This window comes from Typha latifolia, chromosome 7 (genome assembly GCF_019914945.1).
Source record: "Typha latifolia isolate L0001 chromosome 7, TyphaL0001v2, whole genome shotgun sequence".
Classification (NCBI taxonomy): Eukaryota; Viridiplantae; Streptophyta; class Magnoliopsida; order Poales; family Typhaceae; genus Typha; species Typha latifolia.
This window is the reverse complement of record NC_133092.1, coordinates 4,789,776-4,811,462: the sequence shown is the minus strand read 5'-3', so window position 1 is coordinate 4,811,462 and position 21,687 is coordinate 4,789,776. Positions and strand designations below refer to the sequence as shown.

Genomic DNA, 21,687 nt, shown 5'->3' with positions numbered 1-21,687 from the left:
TAGAAAATTAATTAATCTACTAAAAACTGTTGTATGATAATGGGACTTCACTATTGTACTAGTTTAACAAATAGTTTAAACAGTGTGACGTACTTTATAAAATATTTTATACTGTAGTAATACTTTGGTCAAAAAGTCGAAAATTGGAAAGGAAATAAATATCATTTTACTTAACAAAAGCTTCTTTCATCACCCAATTTTAGGAAGTTGGGAGGGGTACCCCTACTTGTTACAAGTTCTAATTCACCTCCAAACAATTTATTGCCTGTGGGCAAATTGTTTATGTGTTGGTGGCAACTTGACTCAACTCAATTTAATAGCTTGGTAATGTATTGACTTAGGAGAGCAACTCATCGCAGCAACTAAAAGTATTTGTGACTATATTTGCGACTAAAAACTTAGTGAGACTTAAGTGCCTTGCCTTTAAACAATTGACTCTTTACTTAACCTATATCTAGCCTTCAAACTCTTAAATATTAAAAAACATTAAAAAAATACATTAGAAAAAAAAGCTTCTTTCTTAACCTTTGTTCCCTCTAACCTATGGAGCCTTAATCTTGTGCATTCTTCCTTTTAATAACCATAACCGGGCTTAGCCCATTATTCTCAACAAAAGAAAAAATTGTAAATGAAATGATTTAGGATTCACCGATTTAAATGAGTTTGCACTCGTAAAAGTGTAAGTTACACTGAGATCGTCAGAGATGATCCTTAGCATATCCAACAACAAGAACATAATCTCACCAAGGAGGAGTAATTTATTTAGACAGGATCAAAAAAGAACATGTAATAAGGTAATAAGAAAAGAGAGCCTCTGCTTTGTGCAAAACCTTACAAGTACTAAAATATAGATCTTGAAGATCTTTTATTAATAATTGTAGCTTTATTCCCAATTAGAACTTTTTCTCCAATAAAAAGAATATATATATATATATATATATATAACAGATCTCCAAAACCAAATAAGAGGAGCACTAGCTTTCATATTCGAAGATCCACAAAAGTCTTCCAAGACAGGTAAATTCAAGAAACCGCGGGCAAAGAAAAGATATCAATATTCACCTGATAATGAACAAACACGTCAAACCACCTGAAAACAGGAGCAATAATAAATTTACAAAAATTAGGACTTACAAAGATCACCAATAGAAGCTTCCGTTTTATAAGTTATTACAACAAATTCACCAAAAATGTACTAAATCCCACACTATAAGCCTGCATGGAAGGCTACGTTTGGATTGCAAACTCTTGCTCACTGAACTCTTCATAACCTCGATTGCTAACAATGTGGAAAAGGATAGACAACTGGCCAGGAAAGACGCATCTTATGACCGGGTTTTAGAATTGGATCCTGATTGTACCCTCTGACACACTTGACGGCGCAAGAAATTCATATAATCCTGAAAATGAAGGGTGCTCATAGCATCAAGATTGTAATGATCAAATGAAACTAAAACAGGAGAAATCAAGACAAGTCCAAAAAAGTGTCTGCTGATGACATGAAATATATAATGTGCATCTACATGTATGAAAACTACAATTAAATTGACTTGAGCATGAATCACATAATGGACTCAAGATATTATTTTTCCTTCACTTCATGTTTTGATTGTATCCCAACTGACGTCAGCAAAGAGAAATAGATACTCAATTCAGATCAAGAAGATAGCCCATGAAGAGGCCTATGGATAAGAAAAGGACCAAATGTTGTTTATAGCATTCACAATGGCTAACAGCCTGAAATCTGGAATATACTTTGGTAAAAATCTGAAACAAGTCTAGCTCTAATTGTGATGTTCTTCCCTACTATGACAAAACAGCAGCCAAAACAGGAACAATCCAGAAAAAGAATATGGCTATCAAGTATGACGATGACTACTGCATCCAACTAAATATTTTGCAAAACAGAGTTACAATAAGATGAAAGAAGTACAGTCACTGAAATCACACCCTAAATAAAAGAAATAGAAAAGAACCTGATCATAATTTCTGATAATAAGAAAGTCCAAAAGTATGACCCATGCTGTATCACCATTTATGTCTGTTTACACTTTACATTTGCAATTTAGTCGCCAACAAAAAGGTGTAGTGTCAATGTATCATAGAACTTAAACTACATGGTAGCACCTTGCATTTTGGCATAACAGCAAGGGGTTAAAATATATTTTTCCCCAATTTCTAATAAATGATGAAATGGCCAGCTTTCAATTAGTAAAATGTTTCTAGGGAAGCTAAAAGGATCATCGTTTGCATCAATGTCAATTATTAACTGAGAATGACTTGTACCGTTATTCTATATAGATCTAGATCAAAGAAAGATATTGAATAAAAGTGCCAAGAGAGTTTTGATATTAAAGCAGATAATCATTAGCTAAATCTTGGAATTTCAGACTGCAAGAACAAATAGGAAACTTAAAACATACATTTGCTAGATCAGTATTGCAGCTAAGTTCTTCAACAAGATCCTGGAAGCTGTTATCTTCACCATGCAGGCTATCAGCACCTTCAAGAACAGCTTCAAAAATATTTCCAGGAGTATCATGTTGTTCTATTCTTTCACGAGCTTGATGGAGATCAATCTGACAATTTAATATCAATAAGAGAAACTGTCAGTAGCACGTAGAGATACTTCAAGTCATACTATCTAGGACTCCACTAGAGAAGCTTATCTCTTACATTCTAGAAATGATACAGAAGATCGGAAAAAAATATAAGGCTTAATACAAACTATCGAAATAAGTAAAAAGAACAGGAAATTCATGGTCCTGAATTTGCTTTCCAATACAGTTCTAAGAAGATAAGTTCTTATTGTCTATTGTCAAGAAGAGATGATGCACCAGGCCATACAAAAGATTCTCCTAAAAGACAATACAGCCAACTTTAATCAAGGAGAAGTAAGCTGAAAACAGTCATGAAATAATTGAAAAGGTAAATCATAAAATAGAGGACGTAAAAAGAATCAAATACTCATGATATGAGTTTCACAGAAGACTAACATAACGTGTCTACAACCAGAGAAAAAGTTTCTATAACCAAAGAAGAAGTTCCATTTTTTCCTGCTAGGATAAGATAACCAAAACATCCATCCCTAGATGTCCTATATCATGCAGTAGTAAAATTCACCAGTTAGTTCCAATCTGCCCCATGAACAATAGGAAGCACTTCATTTAGACTTTTTTCCAAATGGGAGGTAGGCTATGTTCCACAGAAAGTTGGGCAACAAAAATGATAATATAAAAGAAATATTATTGGTATCAAGTTCTGCACTTCAAAATAAGTAGCAAAATTTGATATGGTTCAACAAGTCAACTATATAAGGTGGTGCAATGGTTTGAAGTTTCATCCGAAACTGAGATGTTTTGCTGTACCATTTCACATTTAGGTCCTATACAATTTGATACTCCCCCCTTAAACTAGCATCCATCTGAAGCATAATAATAACTTTTCAATGTATGCTTTAAATTCAAAGCTGGATTTGACTTGAATCCAACTCGCACCTGACTCAATATCAACTTCATTGCTTAAATGTTATTAAATTTTATGTGATGCGTTAAAAAATAAGATAAATAAGACTAATTATCAAAAGAAGTCTGAAACCAATACAACAGAACTAGAACCCAAAATATTTTGTTTTTTAAACAAGCCAAAACCCAAATAGAAATTGAAGTTCGAACTATGGGTGGTACAAGTGTGTATGTCTGCAAAGTCGAGCTACTTATATAAGGAAACATCCAAGTATGCGACAGACGGAAATATTGAATATGGAACATCTGTGGCATCCTCCTTAAAAAAATGATTATGGAAGGCCTTAGAATTATAGATTTAGGAAGAGATTTAGAAATGTTTCCTCCTTAGAACATTATAGAGATGAACACAGATTTAAGAACACAGTATTGCCATGCTGAAGGCATGGGGTGTGCTGATCTTGGCTCCTTTGGCACACAGAACAGTCTTGACAAGTCGAATAAACATTTCTAGGGTTTTAAAATAGGTTTTAAGATATAATATAAAGTCATTCAATACTAGATATTAATGCAACGTATGCAATTAGGTTAAATAAATTTCTAATCTCATCATTTATCCCATTTTTTTCTCAAATTTCCTGAGGTGGGGCAAATAGCTTCAGAAAAATCAAACCTTCCCTTTGATATCTAAAATTTAAAGTATAATCTATGCTGATCAAGCACCACAATGCAAGAGGTATAAAAAGAAATAAAATAGACCCCAAATTGATTTGTTTAAAGTAAGATATGCTTAATTCCTAGTGGCACGATACATATTGACCTATGCCAACCGTGGCAATAGACACGACAATCCATGATGCTAGCAATTATTGCTTATAAGAAATAAGAAGAAAGATCAATTATACACCTGAGCATTTCTATCGTGTGACACATCAGCAGTACGTGTTCCACCAGCTTGTGTCTGAAGTCCAGATTGCAAACCATTAACTGTTGTAGGGCGTGCCAATCCCCTGCCAAGAGCTTGTGACACAACAGGCATCATCTGTTGAACCATTCTTGAAAAATCAATTCCACCTCCGCCCCTACCTAAACCTGGAATCATGCTTCCGAGGTCTTGGTCTTGCCCTTCTACCTGTTGCACAATGTCATTCAATGTGTTCCTCATTGCAGGTATCTGCGTACACTGCTCCATCATGTTCCTCAAATCAGAAGGAGAGCCAACTCCAGTCTGCTCAGCCACATTCGTCAAGAGACTGTTAAATGCAGGGGTCTGGAGGACATTTGACAACATGCTGTTAAAATCAATTTGTCCTTGGGCACCACGTCCTCCCAATGACATTCCTTCCAAAACCTGACTGATAGAGGACACAGGAGTAGAGGAACCATGTGAATCAATTCCATTTGCATCAGAGCTTTGGGAAACAAGGGTTTGCAGAACCTGTTGGCCCTTAGTAATAGATTGCTGGTTTTGGTTGACTAAAGATGTATCACGAGATACATTACTAGTGGTGGGCTTTGCTGGTTTACCCCGTTTCTGAGATATTAAGAAAGCATAAATATATAAGATAATGAATGCCAATATTATTCTAACTATCATCAATACTAAAAAGTGCATTAAAGAGGGAAAAATCGTGCATGCTACAAGCAAACTAAGTCTTTTATCACCTTGGACTGCAAACCTCCAAGACCCAAGCCCAAGGGTGGCCTGTCACTCTCGACATTCCTACTGGACCGTGCACGCATTTCACCATCTGACTCTGGATTTTGTTCCCCAGATTTATCAACTGATGAACTGCTAGCTGCACAGGGTTGGCAATTCTTAGAGTTGCCTGCCAAGCTAGTAGTTAATGAGCCCACCAAATCTGAAGGTCCATTATACCCCAAACTGGGAGAAAAACCAGGACCCCTTTGCTGGATCTGAGAATAGAAAAGCAGATAGATCAATAATTTCTTTAATGGAAGAAATCGCAACTGATGTAACAATGGAAAAATACCTGATTCTCACATTCTTTCATGTTAACAGAAGCAACTGTTTGAGCAGAATCATCCCTACTAACATTGTTGATATCGCCCACACTATTATCCTGACTACTTAAATCAAGCTCAACTTTGTTCACTGGCAAAGATTCTGGGAAAATGATAAAGGTGATACAAGGAAATGGAAAACATTACTTCCGCCATATTTTAAAACAGAAGTTCATGCACCAGAAATTCCAAAAATCAAAGTACCTGTTGAACTGGTAAATGGTGTGATATAGGACTGCATGCTAGAAGATGATGAGCATTGGCCTTCAGTAGTGCTCAGAAGTTCACTTCCTATTTGTGCACTTGTTGACGTAACAAGTGAGGTACGTTGTACTTCATTGTTGGCATCTGGATGAGATCCTTGAACTTCAGAATTTTGGGAAGAAAGGGAAGAGAAAGGTTGACCTCGTTCATTCCCAGAAAGGGCACTGGAAACACGTGCACTAATTTGTGCTACAACAGCAGAGAGACCACTAGCTCCTGAAGAGGTTTGAGGTGCAACAATTGGCACAAATCCAGAGCTCACAGTTGGATGAGAACCTTGAGAAGAGGCTGATTGGTTAGGGAGTGATGATTGAGACCTCACACTGACAGGGTACATAACATTAAGGACATGACTTGCAGTCTCAGAAGGGGAACGTCCTGGTATAGCAGTAAGAATAGTCCTTGGTGGTAATCCTCGCATTGAATTTGAATCACCTGAATTATTCACATTTTGAAATACTTGTTCTACAATCGGCTGTTCTCCATGACCAACGTTCCCTGAATTTGTCCTTGTATCAGCAGATGCAACACCGGATGCAGCAGAGGTACCTGGTTTTGTCAAAGAAATTAGCTCCAATAGAAGGAGATAGTTGCAGGTTGATAGATTAGGTCACTCTAAAAAGGGAAAATAACCCTCTTACCAGCATGAATATGGATGTTGATGTTCCTCGAAGGATCTCCACCACCAAGCTGACCTGAAACTCCATTAACAATTGGAGCAGTGGATGCACCAAATAAGGAGCTTGTCTGAAGAGGAAAAGGCTGCACATCAAAAGTTATATGTTACTACAATGCGGTCAACAAAGTTTTCAAATGACGAGATGACAGAAAAAGGAACAATTTGAACATTCACCTGAACCATTATAGGGTTTGGTCCTGTCGCAGAAATGTAAACTGATGGACCAGCATTCACAAAAGACTCGGCCTGCACCATCAAAAGAGTTTAGCTTTCTTCACAAGTCAAGCTCACATACCTTGAAGAACATCAGCAGAAGACCAACATACAGGAGATTGTCCCATCCGAAGTGTCATTGTTGTCCGGCCAAGCTCCAAAAGCATGGCACCTAAATGCTGCATAGCTACTCCTAAATGCATTGCCTCACTCTGAATCTGATTGCGCACTGCTGTATCAGTAGAAAGAGCTTCTCTCTCTAGGCGTTGCGCAATGTGCTTTACAGAAACAACAATAGAAATTGAAAAATTACATTTTAGTGAATGCTTATACATAAATATTTTACAGCAAAAGTTAAAGAGACAAACATCTTAAGATAATTCTCACTAAAGTCCATGGGAAGGATTTAAATGGTCAGGATATACAGATGCGAGAAGGAGCATCTATGAAACCAAAATTTAAAAAGCAACTGTGGCATGCAAATAGTCATGCCACCAATAATAGAATATATAATTTCAGGATAATTGCACTTTGTGATTTTCACTTTCATCCCCATCATTTTTTCTCTATACAATTGGGAAGGATGGTCGTGCCAAAAGCGTGTGCCATGCCGAAATCTGGTTACCACGAGCTGAGCCACTCTAATATATTATTCAGTCTTTATATATGTTTTATGTTTGAATATACATAATAAAGCCTACATTAGAGTCTTTTGTACTTATAATATTGTAAATAACCTATTTTATAAAAGATATAGCAAAAGTCAAGTAGAAAGATGATTCAATAAATAATATGATTGAATAGATTAATTGACAATAGCTCAATAGTTATAACTAAAATCTAGTTGAGCATAGTTAATCCAACATGATCTTATATCAATTTTGACCCAATTTAAATGAATTTGTCATATTAATTTTGAATTTTTTGAAATTAGGAAAATTTTGGCGGATATCTAATCCTACTAAAATGTTAGCTAAAAATTATAAAGTTTGGAATCAAATCAACTCATATAGAGTTAATCTGATATGTTCATATGCCAATTTTGACGCAATTTAAATGAGTTTGACATTAATTTTAATCTTTAAAATTTGGTGGAAATTTTGGGAAAATCAAAATTTTCATTTGATTCCAATATTTTAAAGCATACTTATAAAAACCGAATCCGTCCAAGTGGTCAGACCAGTGAACCGACTATTAACTCGGTTCTATTTTATTATCAGACCAGATAAGCAATCGATCGAGTATAAAGCGACTAACCTAGTGGTTGAACAAGTGACCCATGCAACCCAGCTATTTTTTGGCGAACTAATCGAGTCAACTGCTTTTACAAAGTTACCCAATTATCCCTAATATTTAATTATTCTATTCTATAAATGAATGGTATTTTAGCCCCAAAATTTTGAAAATGTTTTAGTTAATAATGTATCTGTGTTTTAAAATTAGCTTTTTTTGCACACATACCCTAAAAAGGCACTTATTTACTTCTACGTCCCTCTAAAATTTATACTTATATGTATATCGCTCAGAATACACAATTTTTGCATATATACTTTTTAAAATCCTTATTCCTTGCATGAATATCCTTTGGAGTAAATTACCAATAAAATTTGAACAATTTAAATGTAAAAATATAAAAATATCCTTATTTAAGTTTTCAAATATTTCTCTTAGTTAATAGCATTTTTATCTTTTTTTATTAAATAGCTTAATTTAAAAAGTAATTATGAGGATATCTATATAAATAATATATATTTTGAGGGATATACATACAATTATACTACTTTAGTAGATATTTTTTTATTTTTATAATTATTTAGAACTATATATATACATATATATATATATATTATTCAAATAATTTTAAAAAACCAGCAAATCGACTAAGGGAACCACTGATTGAACCAATATCCCAATGACACGAACTCTGATCGAGTCAATATCCAATCCAATTCTAATAATTATGTCATGGATGGTTGTGCGGCTACGTAACCAGCACGTGGCATGCGACACCCCTCCAAATAATACCACCACTCGTCATTGACTTTGTCATCAAGCTACCCGTTGCCGATGGCTGTCACTGTCGCCTGAGCTTACGTCGAGTGCCCTAGCCCGAGGGAGGAGGAAGAGAGATCAAGAGATCCGAATCCGCAACTTAAGTTTTTAACCGATAACCTTCCCTCCCTCTCTCTCTCTCTCTCTCTCTCTCTCTCTCTCTCTCTCTCTCTCTCTCTCTCTCTCTCTCCTCCTCCTCCTCCCCCTTGGGCTAGAGCACCTAACATGAGCTCGGGTGACAGCGAGTAGCGATCGACAAGCGGCAAGTGACAACGGCAACGACGAAGGAGAAGGTGAGTATCCCTTATTTTTTTCTCTCCTTCACTTACGGCATGGCCGACAAATGCCGTGGCACATGCCGTGCCTGCCAGTGGTCAGCACGGTCCGTGCCTGTGGCACGACCATCGTTGAATTATGTTTTAACTAGTAATTTTTGTAGATCTAGCACCAAAATGCTAGATCTATATATAATGACCCTTATAAATAATAGATCTAACAAAATTGAGCATAGATCTATCATTCATAGATTCCAAATTAGTTCTAAAGTGTAAAGAATAAAAAATAAAAAATGTTGTACCAACTAGCAAGGGTTTGCACAAGTTTATGCCAATTCAACATGCACTCGTGCCGACCGACATGGCTCGACACACCTCAGCATTGGGATGTGCAAGTTTTGGCAAGGAAAGTTTCAATTGGTACACCCATCATGATTAACAGGACCTCCTCAACTACCCAAAATTATCAATTGTTGATAATGTTAGAAAAAGTTACAAAATGATTAGTATACCCCTAAAACATCTACTCCACTGAAGGGTTATTGGATCATCACTATTCCAAGAATGGTTAAAAGGGTTATTGAGGGATTGTTGGCAGTGGTGTAAGTAGCGGTAATAGAATAATTTATATCTTATGTCAGGGTTTGGGGAGAAAGAGCATTACAAAGGTTAGTGATGGTGCTGAAATTTATATCTAGGTTTGGGTTTGGGAGAGAGATGAGGAGAATTATAAGGATTAGTCATGATAGTTGTAGTGGTGACCGGTGAGATTTATATGTAAAATTATAGTTTGGAAGAAACATGAGAAAGTGGAAGAGGATATTTTGATCAATAATAAGGTCATGTGCTTAACATGTGACAATTTTCTGTTAGAAACCCCAATAATAAACTTACAAATGGAACCATCTAAGAACTTTCTCTCGAAAAAAAAACAAAAAACAAAATAAACTGACAAAAGGATACAGTTGATGATTTTGAATAGCTGAAGGGAGTTGTCAAGAAAAAAAAATTAGGGTAAAAGTGAAAATCACCTATATTTGAAGGGATCAAAGTGTAATGATCTCTATAATTTAAGTGGACAAAATATACAACTAAAGGACCATAAAAACTTTGCCAGCATGCACATTTGCAGTTGCATACCAAATAGATATCCAGACTAAAAATACTAAAAAAGTATATTATTTAAATTCATTATATATTAAACATAGTCATTGAAAGTCACCAAATAAAAGGGTTAAGGTCGCTAAATGATATGCAGAAAAGTCATACTCATCAATATTCCCTCAATAATTAGAATGACAATATACATACATCATTACCGTCTAACCTGACAAGTCAATGTCTCTAACAAGTACAATAAGTTGATGACTGCCAACAACAAAGCATCAAATCAAACATGATAGATATAACAGAACTTAGCAGTGTAAAATAAGCTCTTTGACAATGAGACAGCTCAAAATCAGTTTATTTCTGGCTCAGTTCAAGCTTGCTCCCTTGTAAACAAATCAAGCTCAAGCTCATATAGCAGAGTTTGAGTTACTTTTGGTTTGCTAGGTCTTGGCTCAAATTAGCTCATACAAGTCTGTATGCTACAAAAGCATATAGTATATATATTTATGTGGATACTTCATATTTAATCCCTATTTTTGACTGATGATTGATGATATAGATTAAGTGAATAATAACTTATAGGTGTCTTTCTTGCCCTCTTCTTTTATCCAATGGTTGAACCTAGATGCCAGCTTGGGTGCCTAATCATATAGATGTAATAGAAGGTCTAATCATTTTGGAACCAAAACCAGGCTTGAGCTGGCCCACTAGTTCCACTCAAGTTCAACCCGAGGTTGAGCTTGGCTAATATTAGTTTCAAACCAAGTTGAGCCAAACTCAACACACAAGCTCGGCTTATTTAAAAGTTTAAACCCAAACAAAGGGCCAAAAAACCGAACCACAATCACCAAGATTGGAGACACATGAAGATGTCACACAGTTTCAATCTGTCAAAACTCAAAACAACAATACAACATAGAGTTGATATTGCTTATGAAGGCATATGAACAATGGTGCATGTATGGTATATGCATGCAGATATACTGATGTGATCATGCCGCCCACTTATGCATATGATGGTCCACATTCAATGTTGCACATTGACCAGTTGACCTGCCATCACCACCTATACAATTACATATGTACCTACAGGGAACTTCTTCAAACAATGTGAGAAGCAGAGGACCATTCACTCTACGACAACATAACCTGATGTACGCAGTTTCCGGTATTCTCCTGGTCCCTTGTAATCCTCACTGAAAGGAAATTTACATAAGATATGGACTAAAAGGAGTATTCTAGTGATATCGGACAAGGTTTGCACAAGTCGATTGTTGCCCAGAACGAGGATGTTGAATATCGGACAAGGTAGTATAAGTATCATATCAGCCCTAAATTGGGTAGCCTCCATAAAGGAAAAGGTATGTGAGAAACGCTAATATGGTTTGAGCATCCAAAGAAGACCATAAAGCACACAAAATTAAGAAGGGTTTTCAGTCTACTCAATTTTATTGACAAGAAACTGGGCTTCTTGGCAACAACTTTGGAGGGCTAATACAGTCAATAGACAGTCAAAAGTGCAATGCAGCAGTTGATCCATTTTATTGAAAAGGTCTTGGATATTGATGAAGTCATTCTTGAACCTTTTACTGCTATGAAGAATAATAAGTTTTCATGACCATTCAATCAGAATGGATAATAAGATTGCTTTTCCTTCATGTTTAATAATACATAAGTAGACTTACTTAAGACATGCGTCCAATCCATCATATCAGTTCTGGTCCAAATAATAATATAATGCCAAAAATTGTAAATAAAGTACTCCAACAAAGTCCAAGATAAGAACATACAGAAAGCGCAGATGTTGCATTGCCACTAAGAAGTAGTCGTGCTCGCTCAATAACTGAGCCCAACAGCTGAGGAGTTGGTGGTCCTCTAAATTGCAAAGACGCATCTTCAGTTCTCGGAGGAAATTGAATGTTGGTAAGTGTAGATGACTGAGAACCTTCATAATTCATTTAACATATTAAACATCGTAACCACATATTTCCCAGGTAATGAACATCACAAACAGTGAACTGACCATTATTTTGCAATGCTAAGTCCATGCGACCAATGAAATCCAAAAGAGTTGTCAAAGAATCAGGAATAACCTGAATAAAGAAAACCAATGTATCAAAGATGATATGAACTATGAAAAGATCAGAAGAAAGATATTTACCATATGCCGAGATAATGTCCCAGCAGGTCGAAATTGTGATATTTGAGCTGGATGATTGAGAATTGCAAATCCTGGCTGTACCATGTTACCCAGCTGAGCTCTATTACTAACATTCCTTGGCCCTTCTGTTTCTGCATTTGGAGGGATCTGATTGGACAGATAAGAACATACATCACTATGGCAACTAAAAACTAAAGCAAATACTGAAGCCTCAAAGAGCCCACATACAGTAGGAGATGAATTGTTGCTCACTCCTCCAGGGGGAGCAATTGTCCCTACCCCAAAAGAACGCAAAAGTTCCCCAACACCCTACAAATAATTGATAAGGCAGCTTAAATTAAGAAATATGGAGCTCAGAGAACAAGAAATACCAGTCCAACTTCAACCAGGCAAACAGCAACAGAAAACATACCCGAGCAATATCAGCTACTATTGCTTCTCCATTATCAGCAATATTAACACTCCCAACGACAATGCCATGTGCAACTTGTCCAGCCCTATTGGGCAGTGCACTGCCAGTAGAATCATTCCCTATAAATGGATGAACCACTTGTGAGACACTAGACTACCGTACAAAACAAAGTTCATTGTTAAACAAATAATAGAAACTAGTGAAATAAAAATTAAAAAAAAATCAATAAAGAATGACACAACATGTTCTATAACATTGGTCATGCTTGATGATTGAACTTTGGTTACCATTAGTAGGAGTGCTCTCTCCCGAAGCTGTCCCAGGTGTATGTTGTGATTGAACTGGTTGTCTAGCAACCAAATGTAGTGTATGCCCATCTTCCACATCTATGCATTGTCAAAGGTAAATATGCAAGTCTAACAAAAGAAAAGGAAGTGGCGAAACTTATTGAAAATATATCAGCTTCCAATGACATGCAAGTAAAAGAATAGAAAGAAAATTATGAACATCCATTTAAGAATAATTATTAATCTGAAACACCAAGGCCTTGTTTGGTTTGAGACTAAGTCTCAAACGCGATTAGTTAATCTCATTTCTTAGTCTTAATTTTTTTAAAAACAAACTTGATTAGATATGAAAAAAATAAAAAGATATTTAGTTACTGAACCAATTTAGGAGTCCCTAAACTCAAAGCAAACAAGACCTAGAAGTCCCCCAAAAAATGTAATATGATAATATAGAATATATAAGAAAATTCTTCCATTGAAAAACTAAGTGTAAGGGTTTCTCTACAATATCAAAGATTGCCGCTATCTAGAATATGATTGCATGACAACAAGGAGATGAAATTAGAAAACAAGATGTTGTCGTCCAAGATGCAATAAAACTTAGGTTTCCTACAAATTTATTTACCAAATAGAGCACTAAAGTAAGGTAGATCTGGGTTCAACTTCAAGCCTCACAAAGTTGCTACTGATGTCTGGACTGTTGGGAAGTGCAGAGGTGTAGAGAATGCAAATAAGAGGTAGTGGAGAATGTGGATGGCTGCCTATTTTTGGTTCCTTTGGTCTGAAAGGAACAGTAAAACTTTCAAAAAATATAAAACCAAGCAACTTGCAAAATTGATGCATCAAGTTAAAAATCTGTTTATTTGTTGGACAGGCATTAAAGGAGATGATTGGCAGACAAAAGCTAGGCTTCAAGTCTAAGGAAGGAAGGACACTATCAATTTGGATGACTAGATTTGTTGCTTTCCTTTTGCTTTGATATGCTTTGTCTGGGTGTGGCATGTTACATTTCCACATTTTTTGGTTCTATTTTGATACCTGGTGTTAGGTGATGTGTATATCTGATGTAAACAGCTTGTGCATCTACCTCAGGTAGATACTATCTTGGATGTTTTGAAATGAAACTGAGCATATCTTGACTTTTGTCAAAAAGAGATATTTACCCCTAAGGTAGGACATTCTCCAATTTTCAAATCTAAATTATAAGTAGGGGATGAGAATCAAAAATCTTTATTATGGAAAAGGTACCGATATCAAGAAAATCTACATCTACAGTTCCTCCCATTACCAAAACTAAGGTTCAAAAAATCGGGATCGGAATTGAGATCAACCTTTCGAAAAAACGATACATACCGGCAGGATCGACCGTATTAGTAATCAAATTTTTTAATTACGTAAAATTTAAAATATTATTTAAAAATGCATGAAAACTTCTAAAAATTTAGAAAAAAAATAACTAAGAATAAGAAAATAAAGAGAGAAAAACTATGATGCAATAAAAATTAAAAAAATTAGAGATTAGAAAAGGAGTGAGTTGAAGAAAATCAAACAAAAGAAAGAAAAACCATAGTGCAGTGAAGAAGAAGAAGAAGAAGAAGAAGAAGAAAAAAGAAGAAAAGAGAGAGTGGAAGAAATAAAAAAATGAATTAGAAAATTATATATCAAAGTTCGTCGGAGTTTACCAGAGTTCATCGGAGCTAGATCTTTCTATAAGAGAAACAATGGTTATATAGTAAGGAGAGAAAAAAAAAGAGTGAAAGAAAGAGAGTAAGAGAGAGAGAGAAGAAGTTCAGATTTGGCCTGGATCGGGATTGCCCGATCTGGCAAACCATGATCATAGCGTTGATAGCTTAAGATGGAAAAGGCAAATTACATAATCTAAAAGTGATCTCATAGGATGTGATCGAGAGAATTAAAATAAATTAAATCATGAAATGAAAATAAAGGGATTGAAAAGAAGAATTGGCACAGGATGTGAAGAAAGAGTTTGAAAGATAATGTCAATGCAAGATTTTCACAATAACACACTAATCCTCATAGTTCATAGTGATATAATTCATGAGTTCCATTAAATAGTTTGAACTTTTGGTTTTCTTCTCGATTCCAGTCTCTTAAAAACCATTCAGAGTTTCGACACATTCTAGTTGTTCACTCTAGTTTAGCGGTTTCGCATCAGCTTCTTTCTAGCGTATAAAATAATGAAAAGACTCAAAAACTCAAAAAGAACACAGGACATTTCAGAACCTTTCAGAACATCATATAAATCCTGGTGGGATCAACTACTACAAACAACAAGATCTTGCTGTAATTAAGAGAATGGGGAAGAAGATTGAAGGAGAGAATCGAATTATCAAAAAGAAAAAAAATATAAGGAAGAAAACAGTACACACCTTATGCCGCCTACCCTCTCGAGATTAGCTTTTTCTTTGGCAGATTCTTGTAGTGGTAGTTGATCAGTTATTATCAGAGGGAAGAGGAAGAAGGGGTGGGCTAGACCGTGAGCTAATCAGGACTTGGGTAGTATTCAAGTGTGAAAAATAAATCTGAAGTGCAGCTCAATAACTTAAAAGTAAGATCTAAAACTAATGATCAACATTCAACTGGTCCTGGCTGGATCCAATATGTTTGCACCAAAATAGAACAGTTTTGGCCAAGACACAACATAGTTCCACATTTTCTTTTAGATTTCAATGGAGATTCTGATAAGTCAACTGCATTTTTACATTCTAGCTTCAAGACACTTATATCAAAATGTTAAATTCTCTCATTATTTGTTAACCAAGAGGTCCCATGTGTCTGAAACTTCTAACAATGCACAGCATTTAAGTTATATATAAAAAGCTGCATCTTGAAACCTAAAGAAATAGAGGAACAGGAAAGATGCAACATCTATGTCACTCATGAAGATATTCAGGTGTAACATGATAGTTTCAGAAAAACACAGGAAGTAAAGAAATAGTGAACTAGTTCCATGAATGTCACGGAAAGAGAACCTTGAGTGTAAGGCGTCTAAACCAGAACTACATGCTTCATTCATTAGGAAAGCATATCAATTGTCAAATACCAACTATCTGATGCTTTGCAGCTTTTGTTTGCACTGTCCATGATATCATACCTGAGATACTCATACATTTCTTAATATTTTCTTCTTTTCTTTGTTCTTTTTAACTTCTTATGGTTAAGCTCATAATTAATATCATAAAGAACTTATGTACTCCAATCTTGAAGAAATGATACTTGAGTACTTGACCATTCACCATAAAAGAAGTCCAAATATTCCCACTGAATGAGATAAGAGTTGGTTTTACTGATAATAAGAATTTAACTTTTACCGTGCACTTGACATAGAACTCTAGGGAAGGAAAGCAATGCATTTTATTTTCATGGTTCTCACTCTGGTTGTCAAATGCACAATAGTCAGAGTTTATTGATGACCAAAGTCACCAAACATTCACTATAACTAAAATGACGTTCCTTTATAGTCACACACCAAATGCTAGACTAGAGAGAAGATTCAATAGGTGAATAAGACATTACTCTAGCATTATTATATAGATCTTTCAAAAGTCTCTACTCTCTAATGCAAAATAAACTACAGTTAATTAAGATAAACAAGAACGAAATACTACAGAGAAAGGATACGGTATTCGGAGAGCAGGTGATCATCCTTTAGAACTTTTCCTCTAAAAATCAACCGCTGCTGATCCACCGGAACACCAGTTGCATCTACTATCTTATCCTTCAAAACTGGCACTGGCATCTGAAAAGACCTTATAATTTTAGGTTAATAAAGTCATGAGCCAACTTCAAAAGGTAGTTTAAAAAGGAAATTTTGTATAATGTCATATTTTGATGGCATTATGCAAATACATGGTTCCTAACAGATAAAGTGTCAAATAATTATAAAGTAAGATGTTTCTGCCTTGTTCACAAATATCAGTATTCCTCTCATATCATGTCCGTACTTACGTCATTACGTAAGAAGTTTTAACAAAGTCCAAAAGGTGGTGGGATGAGTCAAGAGTTGTGCATTGATTCTGAAGTCCAAGACATGATTATTCTTGGTTTACATAGTAATTCAAGGAGTACATTATGGTTCAAGACATAAGATGACAGGTTCCACTGCAAGCAAAATGTTTGATTCCTTGTTTCCTGACACTAAGTGTTCTCCTTTTCTTTCTCTTCCCTGTCTGTGTTACTTTTAGTGCTGCTACATTAGGTTCAGATGTGAGCCTCCCTACATCAAGCTGTCTTTATAATAATCACACTTGTAGATTTCCTCATTGTATACAGCATAAATCCCACCATATCCCTTATAAATTAAGCAAACGGCCATTTTGCTACTAATAACTCTTTGTACACATTGACCATCCTTCTAATTCATATAATTCGTCTGGAACTCATATAATTTGTTGGTGCTTTTAATGATGTCTAATGAACAAGGATTAATCAGGTCTCAGGTCTCTCAGGAGGTTCAACCTTTCAATAAGATTGAGAAAGATTCCAATAAGTTAAAGTGTCTATGAAGATCATAGAAAGTTGAAACCAATGTTGCAAAAATCATCTACAGTGTATTGGTGGTCAAGCCACTGACTCCAGTATGAGGGTACATACACGGATGCATATGCAGTCTTGCAGTAAAAATATTAAAAATAACTTTAGATAGTTTACATACTAGTGTATTGAATAATTTATCTTAATAAACTATTGAACTAATACATGGAGAATCATCCTCACAAAATCCAATCCATGAAGGTATGCTACTTTCCAATCATGTGATTACTCAAATATCTCCAAGTACTGATAAGTTGCATCAACAATTTTAATCAATAAAAAATTGTTATGAAGCAAGATAGATATCACAATATTTCAATATATTGCTTTCAAATGCACATAAAGGCACATATGCATATGCAGTAGTTAGCAGTCAATATACAAGCGCATATACATATGCAGTCTATATGGGGTCCAGGCACAATATTGCATATACGAGGCAGCTATCAGCTGCCACCACTTATGTGGGTGTATATGCCGTCTCTACAATTACCTTCTAAAACAACAGTTGAAATACCCAACATTACAAGAAACTCAACATTATAGGTACATGTTAAACACCTATAAAAACCAAAAAATAACAAACAAACAAGCCTTTAATGCCAACTATTTAATCTGTGTCAGTGATATGGACCCTTTTCCGCAAGCCGTCTCTATTTATTACAAGGTTGAAGGTTTTGTGTTGTTCAAGACTATAAATACAAAGCAACACCTCAGAGGCTCTAACATAATAGCTCTTTTATTATAGCATTTATCAGTTACTTATTAGCATCATCAATATCAAGGGTTATCTAAATTCATTTTGGCATGTAAAAGGTAAAACAACCAAAATATGCAATAAGAAATGTTTATTGCAAAGTATCTCCAGATAAACATAAATCTATAAAAATTAGCTCATATTAAAATAGTGCACAGAAAAATTAATACTAAATTTTAAGTTAAAAATATTACATACATCTAATGCCATAGTGATCAACATGTTTGCTTGTCATAATTCAAAAAACAATTAGATATACACAATAGATTGTCGCAACCTGTTATTCTAGCAGTCTCATGATACATATGACTCTATGAGCTCCATGCTTGTGCTCATAATGTTAAGTACTGTTACAGTCAACCAATTTTAACTTTTCATAATACAGGCAATGGTAAGTGATTGTGTAAATTCAAGCCTACCAAGTATCAAGAGTGCAATTTAGAGATAGAATAGAGCATTACATCTTTGTTCACACGAAATTTGTAGATCCGTGAATCCAGAGTTTTAATATTGATTTCGATTGTTGATTCTGAACCATCACCAACCTCTTGCCTCAAATTGCTGCCCTCCTTGAAAGCTTCATCAGCCATCCTATCAAAACTGAACATCTTTAAATGCGTGCAACATAAAAATGACAAACAGCATGTGATTGCTTAATGAGTATATCATACAACTACCTTTTCCATCCAGACGGAAAAGCAATTGCATAAGAAATCACTTCTGAGAAAGGATGATTAATCCAGAGGAAGAAATAGCAAATGGTGTTCAAACAAACAGCAGAGACACAGCATTACATTAACTGACTGCATCATGTAAGATTAAAAGTACGTCTGTGTATTTAAGAGATTACATCTATTCCTCTACTCTCATAACAAAAGAAATCTCATCATGCTGTCAACAATCTCAACCAACTATTGTCACCATATTTCTTTTGCATGTTATATGTTTTTCTCCATCATCTATTGATAGGCTTATAAATAGTGTTAAATATTTAAATTAGGGAAAAAGTCGACCAACCAAACCCTACATCCATTCAATATGTGACACATACTTGAGGTTTTCGCTTTTCATAATCGTGATGCTTATGATTGCAATCTAAAGGAAGAGTTTATTCCACTGGCTCTTAGGGTTATTCATAGATATGAAGACAATTCCTTGTAGCAAAAGCTATCTTTATCCTTCTTATAGATTGTCCATGTCTGCAGGATGGTTTACATCAATTAAAGAAGCCTTTACAGATACTTGCATCTGTCCCTTATTTCTTAGAATCTGATCTAATAATGAAATGCTTCTTCCAAGTCAAGGGTAATATTCTACCTAAACCTGGCCATCAGCAGTCAATTGCAACGTGAACATAGCAATTCCGGTCTTTCTTTTGAACATATACCAACAGCAACTTACATGATCACACATCTAAACTTTCAGCAGAACTAACTCAGCCTATAATGCGTTTTCATTTTACCAACCCTGGAAATGAAAAGATCAGCTTATCTCCTAACGGATTCATCACTTGCTGCAATGGCATCGGCTCAACTTTATATCAAACAAGGGAGCCATAAACAAGAAGGTATATTGTCGGAAATTCCCGTAAACCACCAAACAACCTGCTGCAACGTATCCAAGTTCTCAAATTTCCTTGGAGACCTAAATCTTTTTTGCAGAGCGTCAAATGAAACCAATCCAAAATCTATACGCATACGTAAACTGAGATCAAACAATACCTTCCGCAAAGAAGGATGAGATCAACACCAATAATCGAAGAAATACTCACCCGGATCAAACTCCACGCGACAGGGGGATCGACCCGTGATTCCGCAACAAAATCGGTGCGATTTGGATCGGGATTGCGATCTACTTTTGTTCCTTCTAGAGTGGATTAGGGGAGATGGACGGCAGGAGTATTACTTTCTATTCTCGTCTCCTTTTTCCTTCTCTTGGATTCGTCTTCCGTGATGGCGTTTCTGGAAGCGTCTAGAGAGCGGTGTTCCGGGACCTCAAACCTCAAGGATTGCCGTCTTTAATACTGTGAGATCGAGCGGTTCGTTGCTATGACGAAATAATCCGCGTTGCCTACTGTGCACGAATATTAAAGCAGCCCATGGGCCTTACTGGACCTGGCCTGATGCTCTTGTTTGGGTCAGTCTTCCTTAGCCCGATCACGCAATCTCTCGAGGACTCGAATATAAATATATTTTACCATCTATACTTATGCGTAAATTTATTTTACTCACTGTCCATATATATTTATAATTAAAGTGAAATCATTAGAAGCTTTCATACTAGTTTAGCTATTTCATTTATTAAACATGCATAAAAGAGCATGACTCGTCTAAGCTTTATGGCATTTAGGTGTAAACCGGTATAGCGGTGTAATTATTACACTTAATGTGACATAAAAATAAAAATATTTCTATAATAACTAAAATGTCCTATATAATTGATGGATGATGAGAGGGTTTAGATAGTTGATTGAAGTAATGTCCTTCGAGGATAGATAGTAATTAGTAAATATTGAAGTTTTGGACAGAAGAGTAGAAGAGAGAAAAGCGGGTATTTGTATAGACGGGCAAGTTAATAAAGTATTAATGAGATTGGGGTTTAGCGCACACTATCATTTATAATTCAATCGGGTGCACCATATAATATGGTCAACACATCAATCACACACATTTGATTGCTTCGATCGCATCTATTAAATCTTATTATCTACTTCTGAGGGTGATCAAAGCAGTCTGATATATGCAATTGATATATTCTCATGTATTTAACAATACAGTCGTGACAGACCAACAAAAGTCAACCTGTATGAAATGTGTGCATATATGATTCCTCACATATAAAAGGCCTTCTAATAAATATGTGGGAGGCGCTAGCTTTCGACACACTTAGGAATTTTTTAATTTCTTGTATTTAGAAATACACTTGTATTAAAAGATAAACGTTTCTCTAGATATTGTATCTAGAGAAATAAGTTGCTTGTTTATTTAATTGTATTTCATAACGTTGTATTTATTAAACACATATTTAGTTAGTTTTATTTCATAATAAGATATTTAGTATCTAAATATTTAATTAGAGGAGAGGAAATATGAGTTAGGATTGAGGACGGAAATAAGAGGAGAGGAGATATATAGCTTGGGGTTGGGTTGACATCAAAATAAATGGAGAAAGATAGTAAGATTGGGATGGCTAAATGTAATATTTTATTATCTATTTAATTCAAATGTATGTTAAAAAGATTGTACACGAGTCTAATTAATATTTTTTAAATTTAGTGTATCGAAAGAAATAAAAAAATTTAGATTAGACATATGTAGTGTCTAAAAAAGCTCTTCAAACAGCCCCCTCGTCAAAAAGTCTTGCTATTAAATGACTGAAATGATGGCGTGATGGCGGTGGTGCCGAATGCCGACATTAATGGTTGCTTGGTGAGC

General features: G+C 35.3%; 1 protein-coding gene across 2 annotated transcripts; it reads right to left on the bottom strand.

The window, feature by feature from the left end:
- Positions 1–1,022: 1,022 nt before the first annotated feature.
- On the bottom strand, positions 1,023–20,272 carry LOC140793057 (uncharacterized). 2 transcript variants are annotated; one of them, XM_073144403.1, is made up of 18 exons: positions 20,025–20,272; positions 18,715–18,853; positions 16,585–16,702; positions 12,943–13,041; positions 12,656–12,774; positions 12,472–12,552; positions 12,244–12,390; positions 12,106–12,175; positions 11,873–12,027; positions 6,759–6,923; positions 6,607–6,678; positions 6,395–6,515; positions 5,694–6,302; positions 5,459–5,592; positions 5,130–5,381; positions 4,372–4,998; positions 2,424–2,579; positions 1,023–1,400 (listed from the first exon to the last, which is right to left on the bottom strand). In XM_073144403.1, the coding sequence occupies exons 2-18, from the start codon at positions 18,841–18,843 to the stop codon at positions 1,326–1,328; spliced, it is 3,129 nt and encodes a 1,042-aa protein (XP_073000504.1). In that variant the 5' UTR covers positions 18,844–18,853; positions 20,025–20,272; the 3' UTR covers positions 1,023–1,325. The 2 variants fall into 2 exon arrangements, with proteins under 2 accessions (XP_073000504.1, XP_073000503.1); XM_073144402.1 differs by having other exon boundaries at positions 18,715–18,844; positions 20,025–20,255.
- Positions 20,273–21,687: the final 1,415 nt, after the last annotated feature.

What these genes read in the sequence shown, in the direction of transcription:
- LOC140793057 (XM_073144403.1), bottom strand. Translation starts at nt 18,843, where the DNA reads ATGGCTGATGAAGCTTTCAAGGAGGGCAGCAATTTGAGGCAAGAGGTT. An exon ending in TCACCTGCTCTCCGAATACC is followed by an intron (nt 13,042 to 16,584) that starts GTATCCTTTCTC and finishes GACAATGCATAG; the next exon opens with ATGTGGAAGATGGGCATACA. An exon ending in ATGCAACATCTGCGCTTTCT is followed by an intron (nt 6,924 to 11,872) that starts GTATGTTCTTAT and finishes GTTTCTGTAAAG; the next exon opens with CACATTGCGCAACGCCTAGA.